At 38.7% G+C, this 23,499-nt stretch overlaps 1 protein-coding gene across 1 annotated transcript in view; it reads left to right on the forward strand.

Annotated features, from left to right (window-relative positions):
- The window catches only part of serpinh2 (serine (or cysteine) peptidase inhibitor, clade H, member 2), a 51,652-nt gene extending 45,179 nt beyond the window's left edge, over positions 1-6,473 (forward strand). The window contains exon 5 of the mRNA XM_038279118.1: positions 2,592-6,473. Within this exon, the coding sequence (XP_038135046.1) occupies positions 2,592-2,897 (306 nt within the window). The 3' untranslated portion in view covers positions 2,898-6,473. The remainder of the gene's footprint in view (positions 1-2,591) is intronic.
- The last annotated feature ends 17,026 nt before the right edge of the window (positions 6,474-23,499 follow it).

Below are 23,499 nucleotides of genomic sequence, written 5' to 3' on the forward strand. Positions count from 1 at the left end.
ACTAGGATTTTAGTCTTTATATACAGGAGAGCAAGAAGGTCTTACATAATACTCCCATCAGATTTAAAATGAAAATGATGTGCATTCAACCAAGATTTTTCTTTTCTACGAAATTGCAGAAAATATAGCAGTGTAAAAGGAGTGTTGTTTTTTTTGTGTGTGTTTTTAAATAAGAGCACCTGGAAAGCTCAGACCTCCACCAAAAATCAAATTTTGCCCCATATGTTAACTTACACCTTTAGCTTAAACTCGCATATGATCTGGATCATTACCAAATTGTGATGAATTGTCCCTTAACATGAGTCACACCCATGGTAAAAAAAATTTACTTAAAATTCAACCATAAGCTAGACACGGTGTGTCCGCAGCCTCTGGTGTCTCTTCTGTTCTTCTTCATTCACTCTGCTCGCTGACCAGAAGATAGACTTCGAGCAAGACACGACTCCCTTTTTTTTGTGTTTTTGTGCGTAGTGTTATACTTCCAGACACTTTTCAGTCCCATGCTGAAGCTCTCAAAAGTCACTGCTACCACCCTCTGGTTTATGCGGGAACCTCTTTACGCAGGCAAATATTCCTAAAGCACAATGTTAAAGAATCATTAAAAAGATTCCTGTATACGGTCTATGATCTGGATCACCACCAACATTTTATGGATTGTTCCTTGGCATGATGCTCACCTCTGGTAAAAATGTATTTAATATCCATATGTAACATTTCAAGTGTTCTTGCCAACAAACAAAAATGGCAAAAAAGATAACCTGCTTGGCTGAGGAAAAAATTTGTATAACATGGTTTAGACACCATGCACAAATCGATAAAATAATTGAGCAATAAATATCATTTTTTTTTTTTTTTTTTATCTTTGGTAAAAAGGTCAGCCTAAGACTACTCTAGGCAATCATTACCCTAGTCCTTAAACCTGTCAAGAGATTTACTCCAATAGCTAAGCAGGGTCCTTCCTGGATTATCTTTAAAAAGTTATATATACTTTCTATCCAGTATCCAAGTGTATTAAGTTTCCTCAAGGTATAAATGAGTTATCTTGTTGAACAAGAGCAAGGGTAATGTATTTACTCCTGAAACAATAAAAGTACAAATAAATCAAAATCATCATCAATAAATTTTTTTTTTCATTCTAGGGAGTGAAACTCATAGAAACTAAAAAATGTGTTATGAAGTTGTAAACACTTTATTTCTCATAATTTTGATTAATCCAAGTTCAAATTCAGTGTCTCAGAAAGTTACAGTATTATGAAAATATTCATGGCATATTCATAGACAGTTAAGTAGAAACAAAATTTATTTTAGAAAGGGTGCACCGGCTACAGGGATAACCACAGCACTGTTGCACAGTTATACCAGCAGATTTGGAATCTGTTAATACAGTAAATAGAACTAGAAGCTATAGTTAATTAATATGTCATTCAAATAGTGGGTAAAACCAATTAATTATTTTAATTAATTAAATGATTATAACTGATAATTAGATCACTTACCAGGTGCTATAAAGGGTTACCTTACCTTACCTTTGTGGCTGGACGTTAGACTTAGACAGATTTATTTTGTCATTTTGTATACACAAGAAAAATAAATTTCATTAAGAACAGCTCTGTAGACAATTTCATTTTTTAAAGTGCAGCCTTGATAAGGTAAGCAGCAGTGATAAAAAAATAAACAAAAAACATTGCAATGAAAAACAGTAATGTAAACATATGACGTTGTGGACCGGAATCAGTGTGTTCTCATTATCAGTTCATATGAAATCGTACGAAAAGTTATGCACAGTAATTTTGTAAGTTTTTGACGTTTTTTTCGTCGTATTTCGTCGTATTTTTACGTCCTGCCTCGAGACAAGATACCATCTTACGCACCATTCAATAACATAGAATTTAACATACAATTAACCTAACCTGACCCTAAGATACAAAACAGCAAGCAACCTAGTTAGAGACATCAAGAAGTAATTATTGCACTGTTTTTCCCAGTTTTACGTCCGTCCGCAGATCTGCTTTTTTCGTCTGTCTGGCTGCGCATGCGCACTGATCTGTTTTTTCGAGGAAAAACTTACGAAATACTGTGCATAACTTTTCGTAAGATTTCATACGAACTGATAATGAGAATCCGGAATCCATGTTGTCCCTATCATCAAAAAAATGTCAGTAACTTGGCTTTAAATTCAAGCAGAGTTATTATCATTATCCACAAGGAAAATATTTATCTGTCTATTCAAGTTATTAACTCTAAAGGAAGTAGGCTCAGCTTTTAGAGACTTTCAGTCACTGCCGTATAAATAATCATAGACAACAATTAAAATAATTGTACTTTTATTAAACCTGATATTTCCTGTTGCAGTATATTTTTTTAATGAGCCAAATGTATTTTTGTAAGTAGAATGTTTTCATTTTAGTTCTTCACTTGCAATTCCTAGTTTTCAAACATACTTTGATCACTTTCCAAAGAGAATATGGAAGATACCATGATGGATCGGTTTTACAGAACAACAAAGATAATCTCACACCTATTCTTCTACATTTATATCGGTAACTGTCCGGTAACACCGTTCCCTTTTTTTTTTCTTCCCCCAATTACAGAAACAGCTGTCTGCTCTGGGTTTGACCGACGCCTTGGACCAGAAGGTAGCTGACTTCTCTGGGGTGTCCGACAAGGGCAAAGGGAAGCTTCACCTTGGTGGCATCCTCCACTGGGCTTCCTTGGAGCTGGGTCCCAAGGCTGGAAAAGAGGAAGCAAACCTCGAAGATGAGAAGATAGAGAAACCCAAGCTGTTCTACGCCGACCATCCGTTTATCATCTTTGTCAGAGACAACACCACTGGAGCCCTGCTGCTGATGGGCGCTCTAGACCACGCCGAAGGAGAGCTCTTACATGATGAATTATAGCGTTTCTTCTCACTTCCTGTCTTTTTTCATTTTTTCCAAGTCCCTCTCCCAGACAGCTTGCTAGTCTCTGAGTGCAGACATTGTCATTTACTGTGGCACTCTTTCACATCACACTGTCATACGCTGACACCACCATAGTCTTCTGGCTGAGTGACACTGACACCCTCATATTGGACATTTACAGTGTCAGACCCAGAGCTACACCTACACTGCATGTATAAATGATAACTCTGTACAAGACATTACTGAAGTCGACGGATACAACATAAATCTTCCAACTCAGAGGAAATTAAAGGCTTTTCCTTCCACTAAAAGAAACTTTTAGAGACTCATCAAATCATCAAAAATGACAAACAAGGCTGTTGTGGCAAAGATCCACCATCTTGACATGCAGAGGAGTGGTTACAGACATGATTCTTTCGACCAATACAACACCAAGACAGTAGCAATGTTGTCACTCTCTCCTGATGTCCTCTGAGGGTCATCACTGGAAGAATGATGGCTTCCTCTACTGTTTATTGTTGAGTCAGCTTAATGTTAAGGATTGTATTGCATTACAGCTCGTCAACAAAACATGAAGAGAAAGGCCAAACATTTTAATCTCCTAAAGCCATCACAGATCCTTGATGCCATTACATCACTGGAAACAAACTTGAAGGACATCACCTGATTTACATGTAAAAGCCTACATTTTTATGTTTTCCAGAAGTAAATGTGTTATTGATTGTTACATTTTTTTTAAATCTAAAATCAATAATCCTGTTGTTGTTTTATTCTGTTAGGTTGTTAAAAACATCTTATTGACTTTGTACTCAGAAGTAAGACTCCTTTGTTTCAATTTGGGGAAAAAATACAATTGTCTATGATGTTGGAATTTGAAAGTTGAAAGCTACTGATCCACTCTGAATTCACTTTTCAGGGTGCCTTGGATGCATAAGAAACATGGCTTCAGTTGCAGAAATATATCTGCAATTCTGACAGGTTTTAATATATTGACACATCAATCGGAATTTTGGATTGGTTTGACACCTTTTGTAAACTTAGACCTATTTATATCTATTCTAGCCAGTTCTGGCTTCTCTCTCAGTAGCATTATTTAAGAAAGAAAAGCATTTTTATTTTTAGTCTCCCTGCTGTGAGTGCTTTTTTATTATTTATATTTGGAACAGATGCAACATCATGCGCTGTGTAAGTGAACAGTTGCTATAGACCAGTCCTTTTTTATTATTTTACACCAAAAGAGAAGCAACATTGAGATTTAAAATTGTCCAAACATACTTTATATTTAAGCAAAAAAAAAATTCAGCTAGCATTACTGGAACCATTGTCTCCGTTTTACTTTCTGGATCCTTCAAATCCTCCAACTTAAATTTCTTCCATGATAGATAAAGGCTAAAAATTAAAAAAATAGATAAAAGCGAATATCAAGCCTTCCTGTTATCAGCATATGTCTTTCTATTAAGGCCTACATGAACCACAGACATGTACCAATATGTTCTTCCCTACCTGCTATTTATACAAAGCCTGCTTAGCCATGCCACAGAAAGAACTCCACAGTAATTATGCAACTACTCGGTCAATTAGTTTTTACAGCATCCATATGGCAGGCACCACAAACCCCTGAAATTAGACCAAAGTTTATTTTTGCTGGAATCTGCAGCAAGTTTTGAGACAAAGATGGTTATTTTCAGAATAATTTAATTAAGAAAGAATGGATTTCACAAAGGCTTCATTCAATTAAGAAATACTATGTAGAATAAAACTGAAAATATTGGATACAAAAAAGTGCAAAACACATTTCAGGTCTGTTACCTACAGAATTAATTATTTTGGTTTCCATTTTAGATTTATCACAGGTGGATTTTATCCTACAGTCTTGCATTTCCTGCACATGATTCATGGTAGGGATACTCCATGGATTGGCAATAATATAAGTGTCTGCCAATATTCGTAACTTTTAAGAATATTGGTAATCGTTTTGGGTCGACATTAAAAACAGATATTTGTTTTCCATGTAGTTATTGTTTTGGTTTTTTTTAAGAAGGGGTGGGTCTTTTTTGATGATATGACAGAATAAGGGATGCAGCTCAGGGTTGTAGACGTTCCCAGAAGTAGAGAGGCAATATCAGCACTAGGGATGGAACGGTTCACAAAATCCACGGTTCGGTCCGGTTCACGGTTTCGTGGTCACGGTTTTCGGTTCCATATATGTTGATTGTTAGGAAAATCTATTATGTCTTGTATAGTACAACATGCATTGCACAATGCTTGCAGACTGTTGCACTTTTATCCACAACTTTCTTTCCGTGGTCATTGCAGGTCACTCTAAATGCAAAATGCTGCTAGCGTGTCTTCCAACTCCTGTTCCTTACCACTCGCCATACCCACACAGTTCTCCACAACAACAGATTTTTTTCTGCTACACCCGGCGACGCTGCTTCCCTTCTTCTTCTGGTTTATCTACTGGTGGTTGGCTTTGGTCGCAGTACCGCCACCTTCTGCTCTGGAGTGTATACGCTTCGCCTATTCGAAAAAGGAGCAGCGCATGAACCAATCGCAACACACGCGAACCGAGACAGTCAAACCGAACGGTTCGGACGGTTTTCATAAATTGTTCCATCCCTAATCAGCACTGTGGTTGGTTTTTCATAGTGTCCAAAGGGTCGAAAAATATTTAATACCATTAAATATCAGTTATAATCCATAACTATAGACTTAACTTATATCGATACCGAGATTTTCATATTGGTCTATCTGTACTTCATGGAATATCCCAAGTTTTGTAGGGGAGCAGATTAGGGCACGTCCAGTTTAAATGGTAACTGGAGCAAAAGCAGAGAAAGGGCTTTTCTATATGATAGAAAAGATGAAAAAAAAACAGAAGGACTTTATAAGCAGCAGATACATATTCACTGCATTGCACTTGTAAAACTGGGCTGTTGTAAGCAAGAAAACTAGAGGATCTTCAGTATACACAACCGGACAAAGTTGTGAACATAAAACAGAAAAAAATACATCAGTAAATACTCAGACGTAATAAATAAACTGGTGCTAAAATGCAATTCAGGTCTTTCACGATGGTTGTGAAGCTCAGAGGGTGCACTTAAAGTGTAATCCACAAAACATGCTCTTACTCCTCTGCATGAATATTAACCCTCTGAAATAGTTGGTAATCTTTGTGCATTTTCACTAAAGTCAGCGAGTTCTCTTCGTGGTCAAACACAACAAAAATCTGTTTTCATGTACTTCAGGCTGGTTCTTTCCCCTGACCAGTCTCAATATTGTACCAGCAGCAAGGTAAAATTGGAGAGTCCCGCTCAGCATCTCTATCAGCAGACTGACCCCCAGTTGTGTCACTTCTATGATTCTCCTCTAAAAGCCAAGTGCTGCGCTGTAATAGGGATGACTGTACTCTTAGTGCTCTTCCAGCTGTCTCAGTTCTCTTATTTCCCCAATCACTTGCCCTGACCATGGAGTGAACCCATCACACAGGGCAAGGAATAAGACAGGAAGTTCACATCCATGTTTTTTTGCATCATATTTTATTTAAAAACAGCGATTAAAGATTAAAATATGTCTTTTATTTTTTGTGTGAGATGAACACTGCAGTTAGCTTAGAGACATCACAGGAAAACAATAATGATGCTCATTTACCTTTTTGAAAAAACAAACTTTTAATCACTTTTGGGCTTTTTAAAACCATACAAGAAGAAACATACAAAAATATATATAAAAAACAAAAGGATTCAGTTTTTGAGGGGTTTTTTTTATTGGCAGAGTTGCCTTTTCGGTTGCCTGGAAATCCTGAGCGATGACAATTTTTAAAGTGACAATGTTTAGATAAGTGAAATCCTCAGAGATGTGGGCAAAACACCCAATTTAATTTCCAATAGCTTCATGCTCCTGTGAGATCAAATAAACCCTCTCCATGCTAATTAATGCTGTGTTTGTTGCCACTCAGATCTGGGACTTATGCTCCCACCAGAGTTAAGCATGTCCTAGGCAGAAAACCAGTGGGATTTTATAATTGTTAAGGTGGTTACTGTTAATGGCAAAACAAGCCAATAACATATTTCTGTTAATTACATGAGATTAAATACATAATGATAATGTTAATACAAATCATACATTATGAGTTCCAAATGTTTATTGTTATACAAAAGGTGAAATGTAGGTATCTATAATCATTATCTGCAACCGTCGCCGTGATTTCTATAGGTAGCTGCCTAATGAGACATATGCCTGAAGACATCCAACTTTTCATCCGTATATCAAATTAGTTGTTGATGCTGCATGATAGAAAACATTCAATATGTGATACTATTAGTGAATGTTTTCCCTACAGCTTGTTTAATTTTTTTTTTCTCTTTCAAGCCAGGAGCTTGTAAAAGTCAAGATAGGAACGAGTCGGAGCAAAGATATTAATCTAATTGGTCAAACTAACAGGTAGGTAATCAAGGTATTTGCCTCAAAGAGGAAAGGAAGGATTGATATGGGATCCATGTCTACCTACAATTAGCCAAACATTTTTTCTGCAAATGCTGTCCTGTAAGCGTTATGATCCATTTTCTAACAAATGCTTTACTTTGAAGATGTTATACTGTAACTGAAGTAATATAATAAAAAAATAATAAAAATTTTATTTTTTATTAGGGAAAACAGCACACAAATAAAACTATTAATTTAGTTTAAGCAGCAATAAAATTTAAGCACAGCTGTTTATTACATAATTACTTTGAGAGTTTACATTACTGCGAATAGAAAAAGTGACCAGACGTCCCCAATATCTGAGGACAGACCGAGATTTGGACCACCTGTCCCCAGCTAAAGCTGTTCCCAGAAATGCTCCCAATTTTACAGTTTAATGAATGAGGGGAGAAATCTTGCGTGTAGACTGTTATTACGGTAGAGAGAAAGCGTGAGCATGTTGCTGGAAGAAACAGCTGTTACAGTATCTAGGTGCACTGCTGTTAAAGGAAAGACAAGGAACAGAGTGCATCACTTTTAAAACAGGAGGAGGTAGAAGTTTGTTGTCAGAACCGGTCGCAGCTGATGGGGAGATGCTCTGAGTTATGTTTAGTGTGTTCACTTTATTTGATAACTGTTTTGTCTGTGCCCAGGTGAAAAAACAAAACAAAAAAGGGCTTTAATGGGTTTTATTTTGCTAAAGAAAGTGACCCAAAATGAAACATAAACCATGCTAATGTTAAAAAAAGGAACTTATGTCCCACTGAATGCGATTACACCTCAGAACTTCCCTTCCAGTTCTTTTCCAGGGAGCAAGCTACTTGGTTTAATTACTCTTAACTCACAACTTGGTAAAACTATTTAAAAATGAGCAGAGTTTATTACAGTTCAGATCATTACAGGAAAGAGAAATTGCTTGTAGTCGGCACAACTTTAGGCTCAAGTCCTCAGCATGCGATGGTATCCAGAAAATGAGCCCTGAACAAGGTCATCTCCTGCTTCTCACAACAAATAGTAAGAGAAGATTACAGGTTTCAGCTGATGAGTAAAAGAGGCAAACACAATATAACAATGATTGGAAACTCCTTGTAAGGCGCTAATCTGGTTTGCAGGTTCCCCAGGGATAAACAAAAGTTCGTCCAAAGAGGTTATAGAACTGATTGATGACCTTTAGTTTATATTTTCAGACAATTATTATAACTAGAATTATAAGTTGATTTATGGTTGTGATTTATGAGCATAGACTCCCAGGTGTGGTTTTCTACTAGTCATTTTGGATAAATTAAAGTTCCTCATCAAAATAAATAACCACAAATAAAAACTGTTCATTTATGATGTTGTTTTATCTCCAACTGTTGTAGTTATTAGCATTTGTAGTATTTAGCTACAGGTATAGAATAAATGTTGAAGAAATGTTTGTATTTACTTCGGGTTTTTCTTTTCCTCCTGTCCCTCTCCTGTTTTGCAGACTATAGAGCACTTTTGGCCCTTCAAAATTGGTAACCCTGGTAACCACCTTTGACCCCTCCAATCCCACTTCTTTCCCCCGACCCAGAGAAACATTTCTAGTTTTCTATTATTAACAATATTGATTTATTCTTGTTGTTAATCTTGGGAATTCTAACAGTGGACACGCACATTCCTATAAATGAACCCATTACTGTCCCAGTTTCCTAATTTCATCTTGATGAAATGAGTTTCTTTTTATCTACTTTTTTTTTAAAGCTGTCAAAGCTATTATAAAAGAAACAATGGTATATGTGTGCTATGTATGACTTCTAGTTGTAGTAATTGGATATACAACAATAAAACAATACAAATTCAGTTAGAAATGGTGTGTGTAGTGAGCTGTAACCGTGGCAAAGGGAAATAAAATAAAAAGCGAACTGTTTAGTGGAATATACTGGCTTTAATACCTCTATTTGGGTTGAATTAAGAAAGGATATTAAAGGTTTCCAATTTTCGCGAAACACTGACATATGGTTAGGCATTTGAGGGTTATGTTTTTTACATTTTTATGTAATCTGAGATTAAGTTTATCCAATCGTTGATGTAAAATGCGTTTTTTTATTTCCACTTATGGAGGAATACTTTCTTAGTGACAGCTAGAGAAATGATTACAAGGTTCCAGCATTTGGATGAGATGGTTAATGTGGAAATAGCAACTAGGATACATACATGGCACACAGTGATGATATGATATCTGTTCACTGTTGTTAACACTCATCTTTTTGTCTCCCCTTTCCTATATACCTGCCTTGTCCTTTTTTTTGGTACTTTTTAGTGTTTTATTAATACCCCCCCCCCCCCCCCCACACACACACACACACACACACACACACACACACACACAAACACCACACAATTTTGAAATAACTGTCCATACAGTATATGCACTTCTGGTAACATAGAATATTGGGCGGAAAAAAAAAAAAAAGGTGGGTAGCGGAGGCGGAAAAAAAAAAGAGAAACAACAGTTGTTGAACATGAACAGCGGTAGAATTTCTATACGTTTTTAATTCATACAACCAACCTTTCGAAAACAAAACTATATTTAACAACTAATATCTGAACTGCAGTTCTGAACTTTGTTTAATTTTAATTTCTCAGGTAGGCTGCACAAAAACGCAAGGTTGCTTTACTGCGCTGCAAATTGATTTTTTTTTACCCTTCTTTTCCTTATAAGTTGCGTTGTGTTTGGCTAGATGTGAGTCGATGTAGACATGCATGTGTTTTTCAGGGTTCTGACCTGAATAAAATGTGAAGGCGAGCCAGGTGGGAGCTGGTGTTGGAATAAGCAGGATTGATGTGCTCACAGCAGACAACCTCAGATCCATCATGGGCCTGTCTAAATTGAGCACACGGGTTTATTCATTGTGGAGTGTACCTGCAGTATTGTGCCCTTTTACAGGTCTGAGCTGCGCAGGAGGCCTCTGCACAGAGAGCGCTGTGGCAACGCTCGCTGTTGCTAAGCAGAGCTGTACAAAGGGGGCTAATTTGGGTAAAAGCTGGAACACTGGAGTGTTTTAAAAGACTTTGTTGAATGCTGTGAATCAGACAGACCAGCTGTGCGTCTAGACAGTGTTTCTTACAGTAGCAACATAACAGGGGAGATGTAGCCGATATATATATTTTTTTAACAATTCTTGTAAGTGCACTCCTTTTTCTGGCTTTGTTTCTGGGCTTTCAAGGCATCTGGTAGGAAAACACCACCAATGTTATGTGTATGCAGACAGATGGACAGGCAGACTGAGATGTTCTCTAAATAAAGCACGGAAAACAGAGAGAATGCCAAATGCAAACAGCGTTTTAAGAGAAAAGGCAAAAAGGGAGCTTTTTTTCCCCCTCTTCAAATATTTTTTTCTTAATAATTAATTTGTGTAAATGGAAGAAACAATTTCACTGTGGTTTCTTGGAAGCATTTGGTGAGCATTTTGACAAACTTTCTGTTGCACTTCCAAGTCTTGTCGTGTAGCCACAAAAATGTGATAACTGATGCTGGTTCAGGGCTTAAAATCTACTCCCATGCACCCATGTGGACACAGCAGCATCCGCCAAAGTAAAAATTTAGAAATGGCTTCATTAATTTATAGCTGTCTGAAAAGATAACTGTGGCATGTTTCACGTGGTAAAAGATTTGAGCTTGAGTTCAAGTTTGATCATACTTCTATTGCTGTAAAAGCAAACATATTTTCTACAAAAGGTTTTAGTCATTTAAATTTCTTTATATTTTACTCTGAAAAATGTATTTATTTTTTATTTTTTTGGTAATCTTTTAATGCGGCCATGTATCTATAGGTATTTCAGCTTTTTTAATTAAATTTATGCTCTAACATTTATCATAATAATAGTTGGCAAAAAAGAAGAATATAAAACCAACTACTATTTGGAGACATAGCAAGGTGTGTGCTCAGTTTTTTAAAACCTACAAGGAAAAGAAAAATATATATATATATATCTGGAACTTTGGGTTGAGAGGTTTTTCATGAAATAATGTCTAAGTTTCCATCTCAAGAAGTTAAATAGGTGGTGTCCCAGGAGCTCATTTACAGCCCATGATCTACAGTAAAAATGCATACAGTGGCGCCACCAAGGGGTGGCCACATCCACCCTGTGCAATGCCCCTGCCGACCCACTTGTCAATGTAAATTGTAGTAGCATCAGATTAATATTTCATCCCATTATACATTAAAAATCACACAATAAACCAAGATATGTGTAGGCTTTTACTTAAGTCTATGATTTCTAAAGGCAGGATTACCACAATAGTAGATTCAGGCCCTGAAATTATAGCTTTTATTTTCAGTGTGCCACTCCAAGATTTTTGTGGCCACCCCATGAAACATTTCTGGAGGCGCCGCTGGACGCATACAGTCGGGTTTTTAGAAACGCCACCCCACGGAAAAAGGCTCTACTCAAAATGTCAAGTGACGTCTTGATGTCCACTGATCTCAGGCAGATATACTGTATTAGTCCTGTTAGACCTCTACACCATCCTTAATACTGTTAGTGTTGTTAGCAGGCTGAGGGACGGGGTTCAATACCTTTGCCTGGCATCTAAACCTCCCCTGAAAAACCTACTCTTTACCTAGCTTCCTGAGACCATCCTGATCTCGTGAGCTTTCAAGGTTTCACTCGCAAATCAGTCTGGAGACTCTCCGTTAAAGAAAATTTGGAGCCGTTCACCAAACGAACGTCCAATCAGCGTTGGCTTTGAGGCGGGTTGAGGTGTGACGCAACGAGAAGTGCGACAGTTCAGTCTAAAAAACATGGCGGCTTCAGCCGATGAAACTAGCGTTAGCGTGGCTATCGAGCAAGTTTTATCGGAATTACAGAGTATTTCTTCACTGAAAGAAAAGAAAAACACTGCTCTGGAGGCTTTTCTCAGAGGAAAAGATGTTTTTGCTCTTCTCCCGACTGGTTTGGGCAAGAGTAGCCTGGTTTGTGGTTGTGTTTTCTTCGTCGGTCTGTTAGTACGTCATATGCTTTGTTGATCTGATTGGTTTATTTGGCCCGTCTATCACCAACATAGGCCAATCAGCTAACCAGTATTTTCGCCCCTTCCCAAAATTACTTCAACGGAAGGTTCCAAGATGGATATGCAGAGCAAATCCATCTGGCAGAGTCAGGTTACTCTTTACCAACTTTGTCAAAAAAACATCACAGCAAACAGCTATTTCAGATATGTTTCTCCCAGCGAAGAAAGATCTTCAAATTGATAAAAAAAAAATTCTCTAAAAATGAGTTTGAGATGTTGATGCTTTTTTTTCATCATGTTTTGACTAATGTAATAGTCTATTCAAAAAAGTTGACTTATCTGCAGCTGGTAGCTGAAAAGTCCATATGACACCATCTATTAATCTCATAATCGCTCCCTGTAGTAAATCGCATAATTCCTAGTCTTGAGCAGTGCATAGGCGACACTTCTATATCTGTTATTTGATCCAGCTTTAAGCCTCGGCTTTTAACCAGATATCCTCTGAAAATCTAGTGATGGTCCTTCACATCATTTTTGGGAGCATAAATCCTTAAAAAACTGTTGGACCAAGGTTGATGAATGAACCATCTCTTTACCTGCTATCAATGCACTCAACCAATGCCATAAAAAAATTACAAAAAACTTAAGACTCTGAAGAGACATGCTGTGAATACTTTGATTTGATTTTGCTGTCTGAGAAAGGTGCAAAAAAATGGGATGGATGGACGGACGGACGGACAGATGGATGGAATCAATATTTCAAGTTTTACTAAAAAAAAAGAAATTTGGTATTTTATAAATATTCAGATCCAGAAAAAAAACTTTCACAATACATATTTAAATGACATATATTAGTAACAAATTTAAGTCAGTGTTGACTCGATGTATATCTTGATTTCTTAGAGTTAATTATGTGCTCTCCTCGAGTATATTGGGTTTTTTCATGCAAACATCTGTGTTTTTAATAAGAAGGTAACTATTCTGGTGTAAAAATAAACTGTAGCTGCTTAACTAATTGGCTGAGCATAACCAGAGTGTTTAATGAGTCCAATTTATTAAAAAATAATAATAAAGGTTAGGCCTTACATTGATGCTTGTCTTCCACACCAGCAGATAGTTATTATGCCAGAAGCAGAAACTTTGCTGCAGTCCATATTAATGTTATTGATCACTGTCAACTGTGGTGTCTCCTTTACCCTCAGACAACACTATAATAAGCCTTTTCTTGTGTTTTTCTTTCCAGCAAAGGTATATATATATTTTCATTAGCCCCTCTTTTCTGTTTTCTGTTGCCCAATAACCTGTCTTTTTTATTGCACATAGTCCTTAAAAAGTGACATCTTGGGAAACTGCATCAAGGTTTCAATAAAGCCTGGACTGCTCCGGGCTCTGACAAGTGAGGTGGATGGAGAACAGAAAGAGACTCAAGGAGGACATATCAGTTGAAAAGAGATAAATAGTTCATGAAGCTGTTGACTCTACCATTTTATTACTTTTGTCTATGAATTTTCCACCTGCCTGCAGCTCTTTCTGTCCACAAATTATTCATCAAGTGCCTCATGGGGTCCAACTGTCAAACCCTGTGATTTTCTTTTTGAAGATCCTCAAGTGTTTGCATATCTAGTAGAGCCTTGATAATCCGTAACAGCCGCCATTGAATTAGATGCACTCCAAAAAGTTGAAATATCTCAAATAAAAAATGTTGTATAAAGAATAATAAGGGGGGAGGATACTTTTAACCATGAATGCTTTTGCTATAAATTAATTGTTGTGTGTGTGTGTGTGTGTGTGTGTGTGTGTGTGTGTGTGTGTGTGTGTGTGTGTGTGTGTGTGTGTGTGTGTGTGTGTGTGTGTGTTTTTTTTAATTACACTGTAGGGGTCCATGTAATTGCTGGGAGCTTGGTATCTCATCCCCAGGTGCCAAATAAAAAATTGAGATGGGAAAAACTGGTTATTCATGATCTGTTTCTATAAAGGTTTGTACATAGAATAAATACATTTTCAGGAACAGATCCAAGATGGCAACGGTGTGTCTGTTACACCACTTGGCTCTTCTCAGTTTTATTTGTTTTATGCTCATTTTAAAATCTGTCACAAGGACCATCGGCTCACTGCTGGTGTATAGTCATGAAGAATTTCAAAAAATAAGGGAATGAATTATGTACTATTCGTGATGCAAACAACAAGTCAGACTCCGTCTACCTGGATGAACTACCTGATCACCTTTTCTTGTGTGAATGCACTGCTGCCCGGGAGGCGTAAATGCAGAGGAGTGTGCTCTGGCCGGCTCATGAAGTTGAAAGCCTGGCTGGCTTTTTTTCCCACCGCGGTGTGGTCCTCAGATATTCCAGGGGATTATAGAGACTATTTTGGCCGCTATGCCTTGCTATGCACACTCAGTCCAGTTGGCATTGGTTGGTGGCCATTATCAGACAATGGGAGGATCTCTCCGTGCTGCGCCCTCAATGCTTTTGTTTCTGGGGCTCAAGCGGAGTGTCCACTGCTAACCTCAGGTTGCTGAGCTGGGCAGCCGGGTACAGCAACTTCTACGAGGTGCACACTTGTGAACGTGAGGTTTGCGGTGAATAAAACTTTCATCCTGCAAGATTTCTTTACACCGCACACAATGCCGTTGTTGGGAATGCCGTGTTCTTTAACTTTTTTTACTGTATCGTCTCTGGTAGAGGTGGGCAGATCGATCCAGTGATCGATACTATTGATACTAACACAAGTATTGATATGAAACAATATTCGTTTAACAAGATCAATACGTTGTATTCTCTCTCGCATGCACTAACTGCCGCAGATTCACCAGTCTCCCCGTCTGTGTTACAGCGCTTTGCCCCCAACCCCCCCCCCCCCCCCCCCACTCTTGTGACTGGCTCAGCACGCAGGCTCAGCCTGGCCCACCCACACAAACAACTGCGCTGCTGCTCCTAAGACCGGAGCAGAAAAAGATGAAGAAGAGAGAATGAAGAGCCGTCTGGCTATATTTTAATGCAATAAATGCAACAACAGCAAGCTGTGTGGTTTGTAAAAAGCTGGTTAAATGGAGTGGAATCACAACAAGTTTATATAAGCACATTAAAGAAGCAGAAGCTACAGAAACGGAGAGTAGACAAAACTTCGGTCATTGCCCCAACAGAACCTTAACCCTCAGACAGAAATCACTGACAGTTGTCGGTTCAGAACTGCAGAGAATATCAAGGTAGAAAAGAGTGATAACCTTCATGTTGACTTTCAAAATAGATTTTGTTTGATGTTACTGGAGCCCACTCAGAAAGTTTTGGCAAATTTTCGCCCAATTTCCAAACTACCCAACCCGTTTTTGCACAGTTGCAACCTTTTTTAGATGAAAATGGCACTTTAGATGCATTTCAGTCAGGTTACAAAGGTTTGCACAGTAACGAATCTGGACAAAGTCATTACATTGCCACCATTATAGATAGCGATTTTCAATTTGATACAGATCAATGGCATTTTAAAATCCGATTTTTGTCGAAACTTAGGCCTTTTTTATCTTTAAATCTTTTCAAGCAAGTCATGACGGCGTTTATTTCAAGCCATCTGGACTCCTGCAACGCACTTTATTCGGGCATCAGCCACAAAGCACCCAGAACAATGCAACACACTTTTTAACGGGCACCAAATAACATGAACCCATCACAGCAATCCTTGCGTCTTCCCTCCTAAGTTGTTTTCTTTTGAAATGGACTGGAATGGACTAGCACCTCTGAACACCACAGGCTTCATCCAAATATAACATCCCCTCCTTGCTTTGAGGTCTGAGGGCCAGTTAGAAGCTTGTGACTCCTGAGACAATTTAGAATACCAGAGGGGACAGAGCATTCTCTTTTGTGGGCCCTAAGCTGTGAACAACTCTGCCCCTTAATATAAGTATGGTCCCCCACCATGGAGTGTCTTAAATCTCCTCTTAAGACTCACTTTTATTCTCTGGCTTTTAGCATTTCGTTTGTTGTGTGGTCCCCTGTGGCTTTGCTTTTAATTTATTGTATTTATTGTTTTAAAATGTTTTATTTATATTTATTTTTCTATGCTTACCTAGGGGTTGAGCTAATGGTTATTGTTGCATGTGCAGCACTTTGGAAGGATTTGTTGTTTAAATGTGCTATATGAATAAAGTGGATTAGATAGGATTGGAATTTATAACAATTTCTTAAATCTGTAGATCTGATTAGGGTTCTTTACAGCTTGACTAACTTGGAAAACTGAATAATGATAAGTACAGTATGTTAAAGCTACAGTGTGTAATAATTACAGGGATATAAAGTCAGAAATTTAATATATTATACATAACTATGTTATTTATCATCACCTATGAGCTCAGCCTTTTAACCATAATATTTGCGTTGCCTTAGAATTCGTTATTTATAATTACATAGGAGCGGGTCTCGCAGCCATGGAGGCAGACATCTTTGCGCTACGGCAAGCGCAGAGGCAACAAACTAGCGATTGCGAGATCTCCCATTACGCTCAAAAATAACTACGGCAAGTTGAGAGAGATTAACTGAGACGGTACTGAACAGTAGATGGCAGTATTATGCCTGAGAAGCGTTTAGTCTGCCTGAAACCAAAGAAGAAGAAGAAGCAGGTATACTGCGCCTCAGTAACAAGAAAGGTGAACAAGGCGGCAGGCGTGAGTGACTTTGCAAACTGTTTGGCACTGTGTGGCCAAACATCAGACGAATGGAGGATCATGCCTACTCTGTATCACAACGAAAAGCGGCGGACACCGAACCCCCGTCATCTAAGAAGCGGAAACACAACGAGAATAAACGCAAGCGTGACAAGAAACGACAAAAAACACGGATCAACATTGGCATGGCATTTACACGATGGAAGTCACTGATGGAGGAAAAAGGTTTTCAAAGTGACGCTCAAGTTGCCAGTTTTCTCTTGGACAGGTAATTAATCCTACACACACAATTGTCTAATATCACTGCAGTTTTTGGAGTACAGGATGCTCAGACCTGTCTAAAACAATAACATGCTGCGTGATGATGCTGTTACTCTCCAGTATACTTATTCAGCAACGTCCCTGACGTTTCACAGGTAATGATTCAGTAATTTTCTGTAAAATAATTTTCTGGATATATACCTCGGTTACTTCTCTCCGGCTCCTTTGGAGATCTTCAAGCCTTTCCTCCTCTGCTCTAGTCACCCCGCTGGCACCTCTCCCTCGCCTGGCCCTAGCTGCACGCCCACCCCGGCCTCTCTGCCCTCGCCCTCTTCCTCTCCCTCTTCCTCGCCCTCTTCCTCTCCCTCTTCCTCGCCTTGTAACCCCCGTGCCACAAACAAGACTTGGACTCTGAAAACGGGGAATATATATTCTTCAAGCGAACACAATCTTGCTGTTAAACTAATGACTACAATTACTTCGTCTGTTTATATCACCATGCAAAGCAGCTCACCAAAACGTCACAACGACGTAGAAAAAATAACGGGTATATTTATTATCTAAAGTCTACATGAAATCTATACCCTACACAGACTAATGAAATACTATCTGTAAAATTATCTATGTAAACAAACCTCATCACTTGAGAAGGTAGGTGATTCCGACGTCGTGGAAGACATTTTGTCCCGTAACGCTCGCCGTACTGTTGGGGGGGAGAAGCGGTGGGGGGGAGACGTTCATGTTGCTGCAGTCTGCAGTCTGGACGTTAGATGTCGCTGAAAATTACACACTGTAGCTTTAAGGACAAAAGTAGAACTAATTTGTCAACATCTTTTCTGCAACCCTTCATCTAACAGTGGTGTCTTGTTTGAACTTTTTCAGATATGTTTCTGCGCAGGTATGAGCTGCATTAAATGCCAAATCTGGATCATATGGAACAGGCTGAGCCTGCTCCCACCTGCTCCGTAAAGCAACACAGTCACTCTGCTCTCATCAGTTGAACTGATGCAATTAATTACTCATTTCTGCCTGGGAACACACTCCTGGCATTTACCTGTGCTGACCCATAATCCCTCCTTCTGCACCACCGTGTGTTTGTGTGTCCGTGTCAGCATGCGCTGGCGAAATGAACAGCTGCAGAGTGGACACAGATCAAGCCCGTACCTTCAGTACCTCTCTCTGGCAAATGCACATCCTGCTGTACCTGCCTGGTGGCGTTATTCAATGAGACAGCTACTTGTATAGTCCGTACCGTGATTCTGTTTGGGTAATTTTAGAGGAGGTTTAGGTGCCACCTGCTTCTGTGACAAAATTGCTGCTGAAAAATGAGGCCAGGTGGGCATGGGGCTGCTAAAGTGAGACCACAGCTTTCTCTAATTATGATATACAGAGTTATAATAGAGGGATACATGTATTTGGGTGTAATTGTTCCAAACTTATTGCCTTATGTCACGGCAGTCTGGAAAGTGTAACACTTTAAACTAAGGTCTCGCCCAAGCTATGTCAAACAAAGTGTTTTCTAAAGCATTTAAATGATCTTCCTTAACATTTAGGTCCATTTACTTTTATACAGTTTGATATATATATATATATAAAAAATAAAAACAGAAAAATTATGAATATAAACAACATGTTACACCACAACTCTTTAAAGTGATAATGACGTGAGACTGATTTGATGTAACTAAAGGACTGAAGGACATACCAAGTGACTGAGTTATTAGGAATCAAACAGGCTTATTTGTAACACAAAAATCCTATATTTAGTAGCGCCATAGCAGCACTAAATTGCTGGAACTATAAATTCCTGCATTCATAAATTACTGCACTGTGGCTAAATTAAACACTCTACCTTTTGGATTCTGACAGCAAACCATGTCTTGACCAGCAATAACCTTTAAAGACAAGGTCACGTTCACCACTATAGTTTTAATCCTACATCATAGAACCAAACATATGACTGATCATATGCTATAACTGTTTTGTTGCCTAGCTACAACTTTCAAGGTTAACTCTCGTGCTTAAAGGAAGCTCAAGCGTTTCTAAAGCAGCGCTGTAGGTCACATGACCTATTTAGCCTTTCTAACTGAGTCTCTCAAGTCACTAAGGTTAATTCATGGGAAGGGCAGTCTGCAAAGAGCATCAAGTGCTGTATACTGATCTGAAAAATCCTTTAATATATCTCAGACTAAACTAAAACATGAGTTAAAACTTAAACAGCTTTGCTTTAAAATTGATTTGAATCATAAGAAAAAAATTTAATTTATGTTCAGTTTGGGCAATCTCATGAGCACATTCTGTAGAGATAAAATATGATTTAGCTTAATCTAATGTAAAAAATAATTTTTACTATCCTTGATTAGAGCATTGAACTGTTTCAATCTTTGTGGCTGTTCAAGGTAATTTTTTTGCATTCCTTAAATAAGCACTATTAAAACAATATGAAATAAAACCTCTGAGGAATAATTCTAACCTTTGCTAAATCTATGCAGAGCAGTAAAATCAGTTCTGAAAGAAATATGGGGCTCCGACAAGCAATGTGTGCCGAATAAAGTCATGTTACAATAAAAAAGCGTATCATATGTAAATATGTACGTATTTTACTAGAATTGTGTGATTAATGATCACAAAGTAGTGTAAAGTTCTCAAGTGGAAACAAAATAATGATTAAACCATATTACACAATGAAAAAATATCCCTACCTTTGCAGATTAGAGACTGTGTTTCTGCTGATAATTTTCAAAGAAAGCTTGAACTTCAACCAGGCTCGTTTTAAACATGAGCACTGCAGATCTGTATTATAGTCCTTCCAATGGCAAGTGACCTCCATTATGAATCTCAAGAGTTTTGAATACTCCAATGAGTTTTCTTCCAAAACCATCCTTTCCACCAACTTATTTAAGCCACCCTGCCCGAAATAAACATTTGCAAATCATGATGCTACTACTTCCAGATTTTACCTCAGTATTTCCATGCAGACTAAAAAGGCCACCCAGAGTTTTTAGTACCGTACTTTTGCGACTATAAGGCGCATATAAACGTCTTTTTTTCCTCAAAATGTGCGGCGCGCCCTATAGTGCGGTGCGCCCTATGTGTGTTGTTACTGCGGACGTTGTTGAGACCGCTATGAGAACGTTAAAGGGGAAATATGGCCGTGGATTGCGTCCTTTACTGTTGTGCTTGGCTGGCACGCAAATGGACAGAAACTGCTGCCTATGGTGATTTTTAAGATAAAGACTTTGCTTAAAGAGACTTTTCCAGCTGGAGTTGTTATTAAGGCAAATAAAAAGGGCTGGATGGATGATGGGATGATGAAAGAGTGGCTGAGGGAGATGAATGTAAGGAGACCAGGTGGTTTTTTCCACGCCTCACCATCGCTGTTAATCTTTGCCTCCTTGTGTGCCCATCTCACAGCTGATGTGAAAAACATGGTGAAACAAATGAACGCTGTGCTTGCTGTTATCCCAGGAGGTCTGATAAAGGAACTTCAACCGCTCGACATCGGTGTGAACCGACTGTTCAAAGTAAGGCTGCGAGCGGCGTGGGAGCGATGGATGACCGACGGAGACCACAGTTTCAGGATAAGTGGAAGGCAGCGCCGGGCAATTTATGCCACAGTTTGCAGATGGATTGTAGATGCTTGGGCTAACGTGTCTGCTGGCACTGTTGTTCGAGCTTTCGCAAAAGCCGGCATCATTTCCGAGGAGCCGCACGGCATGGAAAGTCACTCTGACAGCGAAGAAGGGGAAATTGGCATGTCTGCGCAGCTGTTTAATTCAGAAACAGAGGATGATGACTTCGATGGGTTTGATTAATACTTTGCTCCCTCTCTATTTTTAAATACGCAGTAGAGGTATTTAAACGCATTAGAGGATATGTACCGGAATATAAAACCTGCGCCCTATAATCCGGTGCGCCTTATGGTCATGAAAATACGGCATCCAAGTAAGGCCGGATTTGTACATACATACTTTAACAGCAACCAGCTTCTATAGGCTAGGAATATAGCTTCTATCCTGACCAAGTTTCTCTTTATCTTTTCGACCATCTGGGCTATGTAGAGAATTATGTTCCATTGCCTTTGTTCTGGCTCTGTAGGCTTGTCCAGTGAGTCTGATTTCTGTTCTGCTTTTATCCCGACTAATGGAAATGTCAAAAAACACAGCAGAGGAGCAGGACTGCCCATTCCACTCAGATGGCAAAAGATGTGAAACAGAGATAGGAGGCGAGTCATGTGAAACAAAAAAACACACCTCAGACACACAGGCAGCCAAAAGAGCTTTTGTAGGTTTTGGTAATGATGTTCCTGAATGCACACCGCACTCTGTATAAAAAGACCCACAGGAATTAATACAAATGTCTGCCCCTTTATGGGCTCGATTGCTTTCAGTTTTTTGACATTACAAAAGAGAATCAGTGGATGCCACAATTTAATTGTCTTTCCTGAGGTTTCTGTTTTTTTTTTTTTTGTTGTAATTCTGCATCTTGAGCTCAACCCTGCTCCTTTTTTCCCCTTTTTTATCAGTCCTTCAATTTTCCTTTTTCATTATCTTCGCTCTCTTTCCATTACCCCCAACACACACACACACAACCGTCCTTGTGTCCAAAATTTCCCATTCTGCTCTCATTTCCTATCTTTTATGTCTTCCAGCTCGCCCGACTTCCATCCTTGTGCTCTCTCACTTTAATTTCTCCTCTGCTTTGGGTCTTTACTTTGACAGGTGGCGCAGCAGCTGGCCAGCTATGTCCATGTGTCAGAGGTGGTAATCACAGAGGAGATGTTTGATGCAGTGCTGCAGGTTGGTGAGGTGCAGGGCCAACCCACCTAGGGCTGAGCAAAATGACAATGTTTGCTTGACCTCTTGTCTGAGCTAAAACCCTGCTGGGGAAAAAAGAGCATCAGGGACAGTTGGAGACTGCACAGTTTGACGCATGGACATGGCTAAGGTTTATGCATACTACAAATACAAAAGGCTACATTTTAATGTAAACAGCCTTTTCATTAAATAAGTGGTTTTGTGACTTTTTAATTATTTTTTTAACACATCAAAGACAATTTTAGATTCCATTTGGTTCAAGAGGCACAACATTGGTAAAATTAGCAGAACCTAAAAGTAACATAAAGGCTAAAGTGGTTGAAATTATTTTTGTTGCATAACTGAAAAGGGTTTCATAAGGTTTTATTTTGCTTTGATTACATGAGTATAAAAAAAGTCATTTGTATGGTAATTACTACTCAAATTATGTAAAACAGCATTACGTAACTTTTAGCAAAATATGGAGTGATGAGGGCTTATAATGACTAAAATTGACCAAATTACGAAATTTATTTGTAATAAACATCTCCAACAAGCTGTTACTGAGGGTCAAACCATCCAAAGTACAAACAGAAGGCGATACTTCAGGATCACTGTATAGTTAGTGGGTTTTAGGCATGTTTTTTGGAATGACCAAACTGCTCTTAAAGGGGTCATAGAATGCAAAACCGATTTTACTTGGTCATGGATGACTAACGATAGTTCAGTTGGTGAAATGGACATACAGAGAGGTTCAAACGCCATCGACACCTCCTTTCTCTGCAAATCTCACAATTCTCACAGTTCTACCATAAAACGGGCGAATTCAAACATAGCCCCGAGTTCACGTAAAGTCGGGGATTATTTGGTTCTGGCCTTTTGTCACACCCTAAGAAAGGGGAACATTTTCACAGTCTTTCCAATGATCCGAAGACTCGACAGGAATGGTTTACTTTTGTCTATAAGAAGATCCCTGCAAAGTTTGATGCTCAGCTGTTCCGTAAAAGTTAAAAAAATATCCACTGGACTTGGTTTCCAAGATTTGAAGACGTTTCACCACCTCTCCAGGAAGCTTTCTCAATTCAAATGTCTGGATCCGCAGTGATTCTAATTTATATTATATAGTTTGTGAATGGTGCGTCAGATGCGCATGCGCATACGATAAAAAAAACGTCCAAAACGTACGAAATTACGGTGCATAACTTTTCGTACGATTTCATACGAACTCATAATGAGAATACACTGTAAGGGTTGGTCGTTAAAGAGGTATTGTTCACCGGCTGGTGCGGGTAGGTACTTTGTTCCTCTGTGATGGGGTGGGGCGTGTGGTGATATCTGGAAGGGATCATGTCTATGACTGAATTATATGTTTTTCGGAAGCTGGAATCTGAGTCCACCACCTCTGTTTAAAGTTGTTTTTTCTCTCTTAAAAAGAGGGAAAAA

Source organism: Cyprinodon tularosa, unplaced genomic scaffold, assembly GCF_016077235.1.
Source record: "Cyprinodon tularosa strain WSP-4 unplaced genomic scaffold, ASM1607723v1 ctg148, whole genome shotgun sequence".
NCBI lineage: Eukaryota > Metazoa > Chordata > Actinopteri > Cyprinodontiformes > Cyprinodontidae > Cyprinodon > Cyprinodon tularosa.